We start from the raw sequence: 15,855 nt of genomic DNA, 5'->3' as shown, positions 1-15,855 counted from the left end.
CCCCACTGGGAAGTTGTCAGTAGCTATCAGGGCAGGCTTCCTAGAGGGAGTGACTACTGTGGAGAGACTTGGAGATTAAGGAGGCAGTAAGCTAGGTGGACAGAGGGCCTACAATGAGCAAGGACACACAGATCTGAGAAAGCAAGCCCTCTTGGGAAAACGGAGAGGGGTCTGATGAAGTGAAGCTATAAGGCCTTTAGATTTCAGATCCTGAGAGGTATCCGTTTACTTGGTGAAAGGATTTATCTGACGGATGTATGCCTTCTCTTAGAACGTCCCAGTGTGGAGCATCAAGTTAAGAAAGTATCTTGACTTCATGAAATTCCTATAGCTTTGGAGCCTCAAACCTGATTTTCAGACCTGTTTAAGCCCTTAGGATGACTTAACTCACTTCATCTCTCCATAATGTCGTGGTCAACCACGATAATACACACCCTTTACTGTTACTGTGAGGACTACATGGGACTGTGCAGGTCAAGTTCGCAGTAAAGTGCATTTCACAAAATAAGCATTTTAAATAAACATCAGTTCTTTTGGTTGAGCCACCAGAGAATATTATACAGGCTATGGCTAGGCCTACTCTCTCCTTTTTTCCTTCCCTTTCCTGTTTCGTAGTGTAAGTGGAGCAGCCAGAAGCCAGAGACTCAGAGGACGTCCACCCCAGCGAGAACTCCTAAGTGATGATTAAAAGGCAGCCGCCAGAGTCCGGGCGCGGGCCGGGAGCGAGGCTGGGCATGCTCAGTGCGCGGGGCGGCGGGCCGGGACCGCCGCGGCCGGAGGGAAGCGGGCGGGGGCCCGAGCAGCGCCAGGGCGCATGCTCAGTCTCCGCATCTGCTTTCTCCATCCAGTGCCGCAGCCGGAAAACCGCAGCGGCGGCGGCGGCGGCAGCGGCTGAGGGGGAGCACCCTAGTCCGGCGGCAAGAGGAGGGGGAAAAAATACGAGGACATAACTGATAAGGCAGGAATCGAGAGCTAGGGATTGGCGGCCTCTTCCAGGCCACCGCCTTGCCCGTCAGCAGGAAGGAAGCGCCGGGAGGCGACGGTGGCAGGAGAAGGAGGAGAAGGCGACGGGAGGGGAGCTGAGGAGGGGACGGGCCGCCGGCGGCCTGGGCGCCGCAGTGATTTTGACGTTTTCCTCTGCTCGGTCTCCCGCGGCCCTGGGTGGGCCACCCCCGCCCCGCGCGCCCCTGGGTCCTGCTGGTTCCTCCGCCCACCCGCGTTCTGAGGGGGTCTTCCCGCTCCGAGGGAAGGGAAGGGGGAGGCGAGGGCGTGCGGGCATCGCTGTGGCGGGGACATTTTCCACAACGTGATTGTTAAAGACTACCCCCCCCCCCCGCGCCTTAAAATTCCGGGCCCTTCCAGCCTCCACCCTCCCCCAAGCCCGTGTGACTAAACCGAGACAAAGGGGAGGCGGCCTCGCTCACACGCGCGCTCGCGGGGCGGGTGGCTCCGAGGGGCGCGGGCGGACGGACGGACGACGGACACCGCGCCGCCACATTCCTATGCCCGGGGGCAGCGGCGGCGGCGGCGGCGGCTCCCGCGGGAGGCGGCAGGCTCGCGGCGCGCACAGCTGAGCTTCCCTCCAGTCGGCGCCCGGGTGGGCCTCGCCCCGGCCCCGATGGTTTGAGCTCCCCTCCCCTCCCCTCCCGACCCCAGCGGCGGCGAGGCCACACCATGTGAAGGTTAGAGCCCGGACATCCCGAGGAGCCACGGTGAAAGATGGGGGATGCTGCAGACCCCAGGGAGATGAGAAAGACGTTCATTGTTCCAGCCATCAAGCCCTTTGACCACTATGATTTCTCCAGGGCCAAAATCGCCTGCAATCTGGCCTGGCTGGTGGCCAAAGCCTTTGGGACAGGTAAGTGGTGTCTTCCCTTACCTCTTCCTTCCGAGGATGTCCACATCCCGGTTTTTGTTCCCCGATTCGCGAGTCTCCATGTGTGGCTTTCCCTACCGGTTCAGAGAGATGGTGGGAGACTAGGACGAGGAGAAAGAGAGGAGAAAGCAAGCAAGCAGGTTGGATTGTAAATGAAGGGCTCTGGAGTGGTCAGGGGGATTCGGCCGGATTCCTTTTATTGGACAGCAAAAGTGTTCTTTTTTTCCCCCCCCTTTCACTGAGCAGTTTTTTTTTTTTTTAAACCAGTGAGCAATTTATGTAGAGTGGTTTTAATTTGTGGCACTTTCCTCATTGTACTGCATACATTCCCCCCTCAGTCATAATTGTGATTACTCTACCAAGAAATCTGTGTTGGTTTCTTCATTATTGGAAGAAGGTAGATGGTACATAGTACTCTATTGATTTTTGACATTTGTAATGGTGGCTGCTGTTCACACTCCGTAGGATGGAAGGTGGCTTGTGTTGAAAAGCAGTATTAATTTTTGTTGCCATTCTTTATGCCTGTATCAGCCCTCTGTACACATTTCACGTTATTATTAAACCATCTATTAAAGCCAGTGTGTAAGTTTGCTGACTATACATTGCTGTTTTCATTTCGTATAATCAGTGAGGGGTCTTTCTTTTTATGAATGTATTTTGGCTTTACACATTAAGAGACACAAAAACTCCCTACTTGGGATTTTTTCTTAGAAGCTTTTTTTGATGATATGTGCTGTTGACACAGAAATTCTGTAGTACAATCACAATTAAGCACTCCCTCCATAACCCAGTCTTGCAGAATAACAGGAAAAGGGCCTGTTCTTTAGCTGTTGGTTTAGGAGCCCAAGCTGTGGAATGCTTAAAAAATTAGCTGGCTTTTCTTTGGAAGACACTTCTGTCATTTACTGCGATAACTTTTAAGAGTAATTTTTGTAAGATTTTTATTCTACTGTAGTTAATAAATTTGCATTCATAAAATATTTATTGAAAAGCTCCTTATTATTTACAAACTTTTTTCTGGATATTAAATACAGGATTTTTTTTTGGAAGATGATGGCTGATTTCTGATTTAGGACTGTGAAAATATATTGGTAAATGGTTTAGTTCACTTTTGCTGTTTGAACATATAGTTGAGTGTTTTCAGTACTTGCATCTTAATTTACAAGCAGATGAACTTCAATGTTTGGAAAATTGAATTAGTTTTGGAGGAAATTCACATGGATGTAATTTTATATTTATGACAGCCTTAATTTTATTTGAATTCTCATGTTTTGGTGTTAGACTGGCACCAGGAATAAATGTAATAAATCTTTTGAAATAATTTAAATTGTAAGATTTCTTTGAAACTGAATATCTAGAGTAGTAACAGAAGAAAGCACAAAGTATTATTATTTTACATTTCCTACTGATGTAAGCAATAAGAATAACACATGTGTTGGGTTTTAACTTAAGTAGCATACTGAATGTAATATCCATTTGAAAGGTCAGTGAAGGCTAGTTAAGTATTTAGGAAAGAGGAAAATTTATATAGTAACCTATGTGTAAAAGTAATGGATACAAAATGGAAGGTCAGTAGAAACAGGAATATTTTCTATCAGAAACTGAGAGGATTCTTAGAATACAGATGTCAAAATTTTGCTGTGCATTCACAAAGTCTAAACCAGAAAATGGCCTATTTTCTGTATATGTGTCAGGCCAGTTAGTAGATTCTGGGTCACTTCATGAACACACATAGAGCACCTATTGGAGAAGAAAGGAAGTGAAAGGAATACAGTATTAATGGAATCTTATTCTTTTGCCAAGCACTCTGCTAGATGCTTGCATTAAGTTGTACATTTGGGATTCACAACTCAGTGATGTCCATAGTGTGTTCCTCATTTGAACAAAGTGAGGAAGCCAGAGAGATGAAACAATTCTACTGTCACACTGTCAGTAAGTGGCAGAGTTTTCATTTGAGGTTTGACTACAAAGGGTAAGACACTAGTGAAGGTGGGACATACCTGTTAACCATTATGTTAACAACATTATTTCATTTATTCCTACAGTATCCTTATAGATACTGTTGCTGTTTTTCAGATGAAGGAGGCACTGTTTTTCAGGCTAGAAAGACTAATTTGCACAAGATTAACATCTGACAAGTGATATATTCAACATGCCAGCTCAGGTCTTTCTGACCCTGAAGTCTTTGCTTTTTGCTGTAACCATTCTGCAGAATGATCCTTTTATCGGCAAGTGTGGAAAATGTGCACATAGTACACGTTCATATCTAATATTTTTTCAAAGATTGGACAGATCTTAAGGAACTTTCAAATGGTTTAGAGGAATATTGTTGGTACTTGGTTACTTTTGCCTTGGCAGCAGTTGAAATGGATTAAAAAGATCATATTCAAGATGAGATGAAAAAATGAGTTTAGAAGGCCTTCAGAGTGTGACTTTGTAACAAGAAATTAATACATTGTTAAGAATGTTATGTTTGTACACTTTTTTTAAAGAGCTGATGTCATTTTTTAAAAAATATTTTTAGTTGTAGATGGGCCCAATATCTTTATTTATTTTTTTATATGGTGCTGAGGATCGAACCCAGGTCCTCACACATATGAGACAAGCGCTGTACCACTAAGCCACTATCCCAGCCCAAGAGTTGTCATTAAAAAAAAAAAAAAATTTTGTAGTTGTAGATGGATAGCATACCTTTATTTTATTTGTTTATTTTTATGTAGTGCTAAGGATCAAACACAGTGCCTCACTCACGCTAGGTAAGTGCTATGCCACTGAGCTACAACTCCAGCCCTGTTTGTACATTTTGTTTATTGACAGTTTTTCATAACAAATTTCTATGAAGTGAGTAGAAAAAATAAGTTTTTTTAAAATAAATAATCTCCATTTGCTATAAATGCTTACCAGAAAAGGTTAATGTACAAAATATTTCAAAATTGTTGCCCAGTTGTATTCATTTATTCAAAAAATTAGCCCAAGCCTGGCTCAGTGGTGCAGGCCTGTAATCCCAGTGGCTCTGGAGGTTGAAGCAGGAGGATGGTGAGTTCAAAGCCAGCCTCAGCAATTTAGCAAGGCCCTACGCAACTCAGAGAGACCCTGTCTCTAAATGAAATACAAAATAGAGCTGGGGATGTGGCTCAGGGGTTGAGTGCCCCTGAGTTCAATCCCTAGTACCCCAAACTAAACCAGAAACAACAAACAAATAACCCAACTTTCAGTAATGATTTACTAAAGTCTCTTAACAATAATATATAGGGTTTTTCTGTTAGAAACCTAACTTTTGACATATAAAAAGTAGTTAGTTTTAGAACCATATGTTGGAAAAGTAATTTAAAATGATAGCTAAAAATCAGTTGTGGATATAGAATGAACTAATTGAACTATAATAAATGAAGTATAAACATCATAACAACTAGGAAGCAGATGTGGAATATTTAATTAATTTGAAGTATTATGTCAAGAGCTTTGACTCATTCTCTTTATCCTAAAAATATTCCAAATGGCCTGTCTTAATAGCTTATTTTGCAGAATAATGCCACTACAGTTTTAATCAAATGAATAAGTTTATGTAGATGAGTTTGCAACAATACTCTAGTTACTTTAAGTAAATTGCAAAAACAGGAGGAAGTTAAACCATTGTGGGGCTCCTGCTGAATTTGAATAGCTGAACTTATTTAAGCAATTATAAGACAGAGTTTGCTTTAAATGTCCTGCTCCCTTAAATCTCTTGGGGGGAATTCTGGATGCAGAACCTCTTGTACACTCTTTGTTACTAAATTCTTAAATTCATAGTACTTAACATGGAATTCAAGGCTCACTTTCTGATGTCAGTTTATCATTTAAACCTTATCAACCATCATTCCCTTTTTTCAGATTATTTTAGTTCAGTGTTATAAACTCATTTGCTGTTATAACCTTGTTATATTTCTTTGTATATCCCAAGAGATCTTGTCAAAATCCTATGTATGGTATGATCTGACTCTAAGGCCATGAAGACTGTAAGAACAGTGCTTAGTAACTGTGGTTAAGAGAGGCTTGGAGTAGCAGTAGCGAGGCCAGTTTGGGACATTATTGTAGGATTCTGGGCAAGAGGTGATGAGGGCTTGAAGTGGGGTGAAAATGACATTAAAGCTGCAGTTATCCAGCAGTTACTGTGGGTCAAGCACTTTACACATGGTATCTCATTTTAATCCTCATGACAGCCTTATGAGGTGGAAACTGCTAATCATTCCAGTTTTGCTGATGAGGAAAGTGAGGATCATGGGTTTAGGAACTCATCCAAAGCCACCCAACTAATGAAGCTGGGATCTGAACCAGGGAAATCTGACTTCAGTCTGTATTCTTAACCATTATACTAAATGGGTGGAAGTCAAAGAAATGGAAAAGAGACAGATGTTTAAAAAAAATGTTGCAGAAATTTAATTTTTAGTATTTCTAAAAGATTGAATTTGGGGTGCATGGGGAGTGCTTTAGCTGAAAATAGAATATTTAAGAGGATAAGGTCACCTGAGGTTTTAGGGAGGATGAGGTTACCTGAGACTTTCAGATTTAGTGACTAGGAGAATTAATTGTGATGCTGTTAACTGAGAAAAAACAGTAAGCTGGAATGGGGAAGGCAGCTTTATTTTCAAAAACCTTGAACTTGATGTGTTGGCTAAATATCTTCTCTGAGAAATCCAATGAAATAAGTAGCTATAAACGTAGGTAGTAGTATGATTGAGAAATTAAGGATAGAAATAATTATTTGGTATTTTGTGCATAGCAGTGTAATTGAAATTGGAAGTAGATATGACCTTAGGAGAGAAGAAATTTGAGACAGAATTAAGGAATAGTGAATACTTAGAATGCAGGGAGGAGGCTGAGGAAAAGGAGGCAGAATTAGAGCAGTTACTTAGGAAGAGAATTAAGAAAGCATAACACTGAAGCCCAGGAAAGGAGAAGTTTCAGTGGAGAGGTCTGATAAATAGTGTCTAATGCTGTAGGTTTCATCAATGCTGGTCTTAAGAGCTTATGCTTTAGTAGAGGAAGATGTGATAAATGTATAAGTACGTAGAGTTCAGGAAATCTATGTTAAGAGTCATATAATGGGAGCAAAGACATTCAGAGGGAGACTGGTAGGGGTAGGGGTAGGGGATGAGTGGTGGGGAGAGATCACTTTCAGCTTAAGTAGTCTGTGAAGGAAGACCTCATACTGGAGGTGATATTCAAGCTAAATCCTGAAGAAAATCAAGCCAGATAGAAAGTAGGCATTGTAGATGGAGGAAATGGTTTGTGTGTAGGCATGGAGTAAATGATACCAGGTAGTGTTAGTGAAGCAACATAGACCAGGTAAATTGGAGGAGGTTTTTGTAATAAAATAGTGAGAGACACAGCTTGAAAGGTAATTTGGGACATAATAGTATGTAAAGCTAGGCTAAGGAATTAGGTGTTTATTTAGTAGATAAACAAATTATCTAAATATATTGGATAAAAAGAAGAAAAGAAAAAGCTACTATTACTAATTTATTATAATAACAGGACTTTGTGCTAATTACTATTCTGAGCATTTTACATGTAGTTTTTCTCTTATAATTCTTCAAACAACCCTATTAAGTCAACATTGCTTTATTTTTTTCCTCATGAGACTCTAAAGCAGGATTTCCCAACTGCGGAACTACTGGTAAGATAGTTCTTTTTTCTTGGGGGCTGTCCTGTGCCTTGTAGAATTTTAGCAGCATCCTTGGCTTTTACTCATTAAATGTCAGTTGTATTCCCTACCCCTGTTCCCATCTCTTTTGTGTCAATGGTCTAGTCATTGTGAGATGTCTCCTGGGGAGCAAAAGGACCCCAGCTTAAGAATCACAGCTATAAAGGTCGTAAGCTATATTATGATTTAAAAGATACTTTGCACATTGAAGTACAAATTAATTGTAAGACATCCTGATTTCACAAATACTCAAATTGGAAAAAGAATTTAGGAAATATGATAATTGCTTTTTTTTTTTTAATAAATGGGGAAACAGTATAGAGGGGTCAACTAAATTGTCCATGATCATCCAGCTTGTTAGCAGTGGAACTAAAATTAGAGTCTAAGTCTTTTTTAAAAATATTTATCTTTTAGTTGTAGCTGGACACAATACCTTTATTTATTTATTTTTATGTGGTGCTGAGTATTGACCCCAGGGCCTTGTATGTGCTGGGTGAGCACTCTACTGCTGAGCCACAACTCCAGCCCTTCTTTATGATACTAAAATTTGCATCTTAATCTGTGTTATATTCTTCATATAATACATTACAATCTTATGTTTATACTAGAAATGAAGGCATACAAAAGTATGAAGACCTTTTAGTCAGCCTTAATTTTTTTTTCTTTGCAAAATTTAGAAATATGTTTCATTTTTCTCCAACAAGCCTATTTATATTTGGATAGTTAGAGCAGAAATAGGAAATGTATTTAGCCTCTGTCATTTTTAGGGTCTCCTCCCTCCTTCAGTGGATCTAGTTTGCCATGTGTACATACTACTTTATGAACCCTTCAATTAGTAAATTATAAATAATGATATTTAAATGAAATATTATATACTTATTAATACCGACAAGCTTGGTGGTTTAGCTAATAATCATTTCACTAATCACATTTATCACTTTTCCCACCCCTTAGCTTCACATATTTTTTATTTTCCTTCCTCCAGCCCTTCATTCCTACGTTTCTACCACTGAGCCACATCCCCAGTCTTTTTATTTTTTATTTTATTGTATTTATTTTTTGGACAGAATCTCATTAAGTTATCAGGACTGGTCTTCAACTTGAGATCCTCCTGCCTCAGCCTTCGGAGTAACTGGGATTATATGCCACTAATACCTGTGTTTTTCTTTTTTCTTTTTTTTTTAAAGCTTGTCTCTTCATCATGTATTTTTAAATTAAAGGCCACCTGACTTCCTTCTTTTCTGGAGCATTTTCCTGAAGTGATTTGTCTCAATTTTCATGTTTGCTGAATAGTTGTGATAGTAATACTCATAAATCTTTGAGTTGTTTAGAAGGAACACATGTAATTACAAAATATTCATTTTATTACTTTCACATGTAGGCTGCTATTGGATATTCTATTTTCTATTGTGGAATGGGATTTTATTTCTTATTGTTATATCAATGAAAGTTTTTATTAAAAATATTTTCACTACAAACTAGAAAAGATAAAACAAGCTAGGAATACAGTGACAGAGAGGAGCCTGAACTCCCTTGGTAACCCTTGTAGTTATATACTATAGTGTTATATCCAGTAATATTCAACAATTTTGTGTGTGTGTGTGTGGGGGAAGGGTGCTGGGGATTAAACCTTGTGCATTTGAGGCAAGCACTCTACCAACTGAACTATATCCCCCAATAATATTCATAAAGGACTTGTATTGTACTTTCTAGAGATAAAGAAGTGGAATTTTTTTTTGGGGGGGGGGGCGGGGAGCTACTGGGGATTGAACTCAGGGGCACGTGACCATTGAGCCACATCCCCAGACCTGTTTTGTATTTTATTTAGAGACAGGGTCTCACTGAGTTGCTTAGCACCTTGCTTTTGCTGAGGCTGGCTTTGAACTCGAGATCCTCCAGCCTCAGCCTCCTGAGCTGCCAGGATTACAGGCAGAAGTGGAAATTTTAATTGAAATAATCTTCATCTCCTTCATGTCTCATACATCTTGGTTCCTGGGATCTGTATGTGTGATCTTAAAATGTTATTTTGAAGCTGTCATGTTTCCCCTTTCTCATCCTTTCCTTCAAACCATTTTCTAACTCTAAAATGAGAATTGCATTCGCATTTTAAGTACTTAAGGCTCTTGAAATAAAGGACATTTGATTGAAACATTTAAAATGTTTTATAGACACTTGTCCTCAGTAAAGGAAAGTTTCAAAGTAGGTAGTTTCCGTTTTTTAAAAATATTTTTTAGTTGTCAATGGACCTTTATTTTGTTTAGTTATATGTTGTACTGAGGTGCTAAGAATCAAAACCAGTGCCTCACATATGCTAAGCAAGCGCTCTACCACTGAGCCACAACCCCAGCCCCCACCCAGTTTTTTTTTCTTGATGCCATTCTACTACTCTAAAGGTTATCTTTTTTTAGCCTTTTATTTTCCATGCCTCCCACCCCCACTGTCTAAAGGGGATACTATTTAATTATATAAAAGGTAGGTAATAAAATACATTTCTTTCTCATATTAGGCAGTGAGGCATAAATTGTTGGGACATACAACTTGGGGTCCCTGCTGTCTGGGATAGAAACACTGGCATTGTAGTCTGTCCAGAAGCCTTAACATTCTTGTCTCTTTTTCCTTGTTTTCAAGGAAATAAATAACAAGTGGTACCCTTCCTCATGGGTGAATTTCATCTGACCCAGCGTTCTTGTTCTGAAGCAAAATTTTTAATCCAACCATCTCATCAGTGTTTCTGGATATTTTCAGTGTTTGTTCCTCTTTCATATCTTCTGCAGGGTACTTACCAAATTCACCACTGGTTTCAATGTTGGGGAAGATTTCCTCTGGCTGTTCAGTTTCCATTTTCTTGTATTAAATGAACATACCAATTAGTTATTATGTGTCTTTTACAGAGCTGAACTTTAGTGTTCTGGGTAGGACCAACAATTGACACCATACTATGCAAATTTGCTCATCCTTTTTAAAAATGATATTTGTATAGACTGTTGACCATGTAAACTTATTCTCTATTTTATATGTTTTGTAGAATTTGTATTGTGACACATTTCAAAATGAGATATAGTATCTTTAACCTCTTTTTATAATTTTACATAAATGCTAGAGGTCTTGATTTTTATAGATTCTTGAAAATCTATTGATGCTTAAAATATTTTTTAAACAGGTAGAACAGGCACAGATTCAAAATTCAAAACATGTAAAAGAGTAGATCTGGTGACAATCTTCCTACCTTGACTCCAAGTCACTTAGTTTCTGTTTTAAGCAAGGTGATATCATCAGAAGTCTCTTTTCCAAAAGATCTTTTGGAATACATTTAAAAATGGTTGGCATGGTATGTTTTATATTATGTGGATTTAACCACAATAAAAAAAAGTCATGGAAATAAGATGGGAAGTGGGTTGGAGTAGGACCAAGAGTCATGAAGGGGGATCTATTTGGTCCAGGTCCAGATGATAGAACTTGAATAGGAATGATTTCAGTGACTATGAGAGAAGTGGATGGATGTAAAATATAAGACATGGTGATTGATTTGATATGTGGAAGGAAAGCTGAGATCTTGAGAAATGTTAAGATTGAATCTATTTAATGAAGAAGGGAACAGTAGAAGAGGGTCAGATTGTGTGTGGAGGGTATAGCATTCAGTTTGAGGAACATCTGAAATGGTAGTATGTGCTTTAGACCCTTGGGAATTCATTTGTGGAGCTTAGAAGATCTCATGAATGAGATCTCTCATGATAGCTGATAGCTGATAATGAAAATCAAGAAAGTGGATGACCTCCATTCATTAAGGGAGGATATGGAGAGAGAACAAGATGGAAGATGGAGACCCAGCAAAAGAGTCATGCATAGAGTATCTAGAGAGGAAGAAAGAAAATGATGAGGAATGTGGAGTCTCAGAGATTGGGAATAGAACACTGAGCATAATAACATTTAAGGTGCAGCCGAGGAAGATTTAGCAATTAGTTCCAAAAGGTTCATTGGATTTAGCAGAAAGGAGTTATTGATGATTTTACTGATAACATTTTGAGTGAATGAAGAAACAAATGTGACTAGGTTGAAAGTAAATGGGAGATTGTATCAGTTGTGGTACCTTCATTTGTAGTAACAGAAAATCCAACTCAAATTGGCTGACTCTTGAGGATTTACTAGTTTATAAAAATGAAAAAGTCCTGAGGTAGGATGGGTTTTGGATTTGACTTGATCAGGGCTCCAGCTCCATTTAATTCTGTCAGTGGTGCCCTTTCTCATGGGTGGATTTCATCTTCAGGCTGTCTTCTCCGTGGTGGAAAGTGGCTGTAGTAGTTCCAGGTCTCATTCCCATGTACTACATCATACAGAGCTCTTTCCTGATTGTTTCATGCAATTTATGTATTTTCTTCTCTTGCCTTTTTCTTTCTCTTTAAACAAAACCATTGGATTATATCTCAAATATATGCAGTAACTATAAGCTTTCATGTATTTGTTACCGAGCCTCCATAGTTATCAACTTGTGGCCAATCTTGATTCATCTGTCAGCACCCCCACCTCTGCCAGTTATTTGAAGCAAATCCTAGATATTGCATCACTTCCATCTATAAATATTTCACTATGTATCTTTTTTTTAAACTTTTTTAATATTTTATTTTTTTAGTTTTCGGCAGACATAACATCTTTGTATGTGGTGCTGAGGATCGAACCCGGGCCGCATGCATGCCAGGCGAGCGCACTACCGCTTGAGCCATATCCCCAGCCCTCACTATATATCTTTAAAACCAAAGATTCTCTCTTTTTTTTTTTTAAATCAAAAAGCTTGGGGCTGGGGATGTGGCTCAAGTGGTAGCGCGCTCGCCTGGCATGCGTGCAGCCCGGGTTCGATCCTTAGCACCACATACCAACAAAAGATGTTGTGTCCGCCAAGAAATAAATATTAAAAAAAAAAAAGCTTTTATTTATTTTTTATGATTTTATTTATTTATTAATTTTGCATTACAATTCTTAATGCACCATTATACAGTAATTTATCATATCTTTGATTATATATAAGGTACATTGACACCAAATTCACATCTTCATACATGTATTTTGTATAATGATGAAGGTCTCCTTTCACCATCCATGCTATTCCCCTTCTCCCTCCCTTTCCTTCCTACTCCTATTCCCTATCTAGAGGTAATCTTCCTCCCTTGCTCTTCCTCCCAACCCCATTTTGAGTCACCCCCCTTATATCAGAGAAGACATTCGGCATTTGTTTTTTTGGTATTGGTACCTTCACTTAGCAAAATCTGCTCTAATGCCATCCATTTCCCTGCAAATGCATGATCTTATTGTTTTTTATTGCTGAATAATATTCCATTGTGTATAAATGCCACATTTTTTTTATCCATTCATCCACTGAAGGACATCTAGGTTGGCTCCACAGTTTAGCTATTGTGAATTGTGCTGCTATAAACATTGATGTGGCTGTGTCCCTGTAGTATGCTGTTTTTAGGTCCTTTGGTTATAGACCGAGAAGAGGAATAGCTGGTTCAAATGGTGGTTCCATTCCCAGTTTTCCAAGGAGTCTCCATACTGCTTTCCAAATTGGCTGCATCAATTTGCAGTCCTACCAGCAGTGTATGAGTGTACTTTTTTCCCCTGCATCCTCACCAGCACTTGTTGTTGTTTGTCTTCATAATGGCTGCCACTCTTATTGGAGTGAGATGGTATCTTAGAGTAGTTTTAATTTGCATTTCTCTGATTTTTAGAGATGATGAGCATTTTTTCATATATCTGTTGATTGACTCTATATCCTCTTCTGAGAAGTGTCTGTTCAGGTCCTTAGCCCATTTATTGATTGGATTATTTGTTTTGGGGTGCTTATTTTGTTCAGCTCTTTATATATCCTAGAGAGCTCTATCTGATGTGTGAGGGGTAAAAATTTGTTCCCAGGATGTAGGCTCCTTATTCACCTCACATATTATTTCTTTTGCTGAGAAAAACTTTTTAGTTTGAATCCATCCCATGTGTTGATTCTTGGTTTTAATTCTTGTTCTATAGGTGTCTTATTAAGGAAGTTGCGGCCTAGCCCAAAGATTCTCTTTTTAAACATAAACAACACTGCCATCATCACAGCTCTGTCATTATCACACCATAGCATCAGTATTAACATTTATGATTGCCTTTTAAATACTTTTGCTCATTTTTATTTCTTTTTTATAGTTTGTTCTAGTCAGGATCTAAGAACCATGCTTTATAATTGGTTGTATGTCTCTTTAAGTTTTTTCAAAATATGTAGGCTCCTCCTCTATCTCATTTTATCTTTCTTGGCAATTTATTTGTCAGAGAAAAGCAGACTATTTGTCCTATAAGATTTCTCATAGTATAGATCTCCATGTCATTGTTTAACAAGTTTCTCTTTGTTCTCTATATTTCTTACAAGTTAATAGTTGGATCTAGAGAACTGATTGCATTAAGGGTTGAATTTTCTTTCCTTCTTTCTTTATAGGTGGCTGTACTTCTACTAGGACTCACTCAATGTCTAGTAATCTCTCTGTCATACTTTATTTATTAGCTGGATTACTCCTTAGAATTCCCCTTTATTATTTGGTATGGGAAAAAATTACTTTGATGCATTGGTAACCTCCAAGTATGTACCTTCAGCACATATCCTAGAGGTCATGGAACAGGAAGCTCACATAACAACTTTAAATGTGCAAATTATCTGACTTGTTATATCAGTTTATACTGAGAAACAATCAAGATATGGGGTGAGTTTAATACATTTAAGCTAGGGTGGAAGCAAGGAGGAAGGACCATACAGTGGACAATGTTCATATGTTCATCTCTCTTTTTTTGGTGTGTGTTTCCTGGATGCTTTTAATCCGTGTTCAGAATGTGTTACAAGAGAGTTTAGCTCAAGAAAACTGTCCCCTCCCCCATTGTGTTTCTTCATTTTTGACTTTGAGTCTATCCCAAATGCAGAATTTAAAAATTTTACAAAATCTGTTTTTTTGAGTTAATACATGATGCTAGACTATACTTTGAATATTTATATAAACATAGAGTACATCTTATTCTAATTAGGATCCTGGTCTTGTGGTTGTACAGGATATGGAAATTCACTCTGATGTATTTATATACGTACATAGAAAAGTTAAGTCAGATTCATTCCATTGTCTTTCCTTTTCCTGTCCCATGTCCATCTCTTTTTACTGTGTAGCCTTTTCTGCTGATGATGTGGTCATCAGGAACAGAATAAGGTTCCAATAAGGAGGCTCACAGAGACACAGACCAGTGACATATACTCTATCAGAGAGACACAGGGAATTAGCATGCCTCCCACAGCTGCAGCTTGCCAAAAGCTTGATGAACAGCTGTGGGTTTTGTGTTTCTTGGGCAGAAGACACAGGACAAAATGAGCATCATCAATGGATGAGTGAATTAAGGACTTGTGAATATTAAGTGCTCATTGACTCTCTGTTTAGTCTCATGTATATATACTATATCATAAATATTAGTACCTTGCATGTATATGTATCATGAATATTTAATACCTAGTTAGCTCATGAATAATTAGGTATCTTCCCCCCATTCCTTTTTATGTGTACCATATATATATGCTACTACTTACAAATCAATTCTATGTCTAACAGGCTTTTTGCTTACTAACTACTTATCGTACTTAAAATATCTTCAAACATTTCAATTTGTTTTACAAACTACAAGCGCATTCTTTTTTTATACCTTTATTTTGTTTATTTATGTTTGTGTGGTGCTGAGGATTAAACCCAGTGTCTCACACATGCAAGGCAAGCACTCTACCACTGAGCCACAACTCCAGCCCCAAACACTTTCCTTTTTATAGAATTGAATAGTTTCTCAAGAGTAAAAAGTACATGGAGATACAGGGAAGGCCGGATAAATACTATATTCTTTCCTTTTATTGAGGGAAAATTGGATCAAACTGAATGGGTCATTGGACCCCAAGAATCAGAAAGAGTAAAAAGAATAGGAAGAAAGAGCATTCCAAACCAAGTGACCAGGATGTGCAGAGGCTTTGCAGGAAGAGAGCATGGTTTCCAGGAACCGAATGATTGGGGGGATAGAATCATTTCTTTTTTTTTAGGTCAGAGAAAAGATTTTTTTTTATAACTTTTTGTTTTTGAGAGAGAGAATCTTAATATTTATTTTTTAGTTTTTCGGCAGACACAACATCTTTGTTTGTATGTGGTGCTGAGGATTGAACCTGGGCCGCACACATGCCAGACGAGCGCGCTACTGCTTGAGCCATATTCCCAGCCCCGAGAAAAGATTTTTTTTTCCCCTACAAATAGGACTTTTT

The 15,855-nt window shown here is 38.8% G+C and overlaps 1 protein-coding gene across 4 annotated transcripts in view; it reads left to right on the top strand.

Moving 5' to 3' along the window:
• Positions 1–881: 881 nt before the first annotated feature.
• Positions 882–15,855, top strand: part of Camsap2 (calmodulin regulated spectrin associated protein family member 2) — an 86,065-nt gene continuing 71,091 nt past the window's right edge. For all 4 annotated transcript variants that reach the window (XM_026397168.2, XM_026397167.2, XM_026397171.2 and 1 more), the window contains exon 1: positions 882–1,858. In XM_026397168.2, coding sequence (XP_026252953.1) covers positions 1,720–1,858 — 139 coding nt within the window. In that variant the 5' untranslated portion in view covers positions 882–1,719. The remainder of the gene's footprint in view (positions 1,859–15,855) is intronic.

The sequence above is a fragment of the Urocitellus parryii genome, chromosome 9 (genome assembly GCF_045843805.1).
Source record: "Urocitellus parryii isolate mUroPar1 chromosome 9, mUroPar1.hap1, whole genome shotgun sequence".
Classification (NCBI taxonomy): Eukaryota; Metazoa; Chordata; class Mammalia; order Rodentia; family Sciuridae; genus Urocitellus; species Urocitellus parryii.
This window is presented reverse-complemented; position numbering and strand designations above follow the sequence as displayed.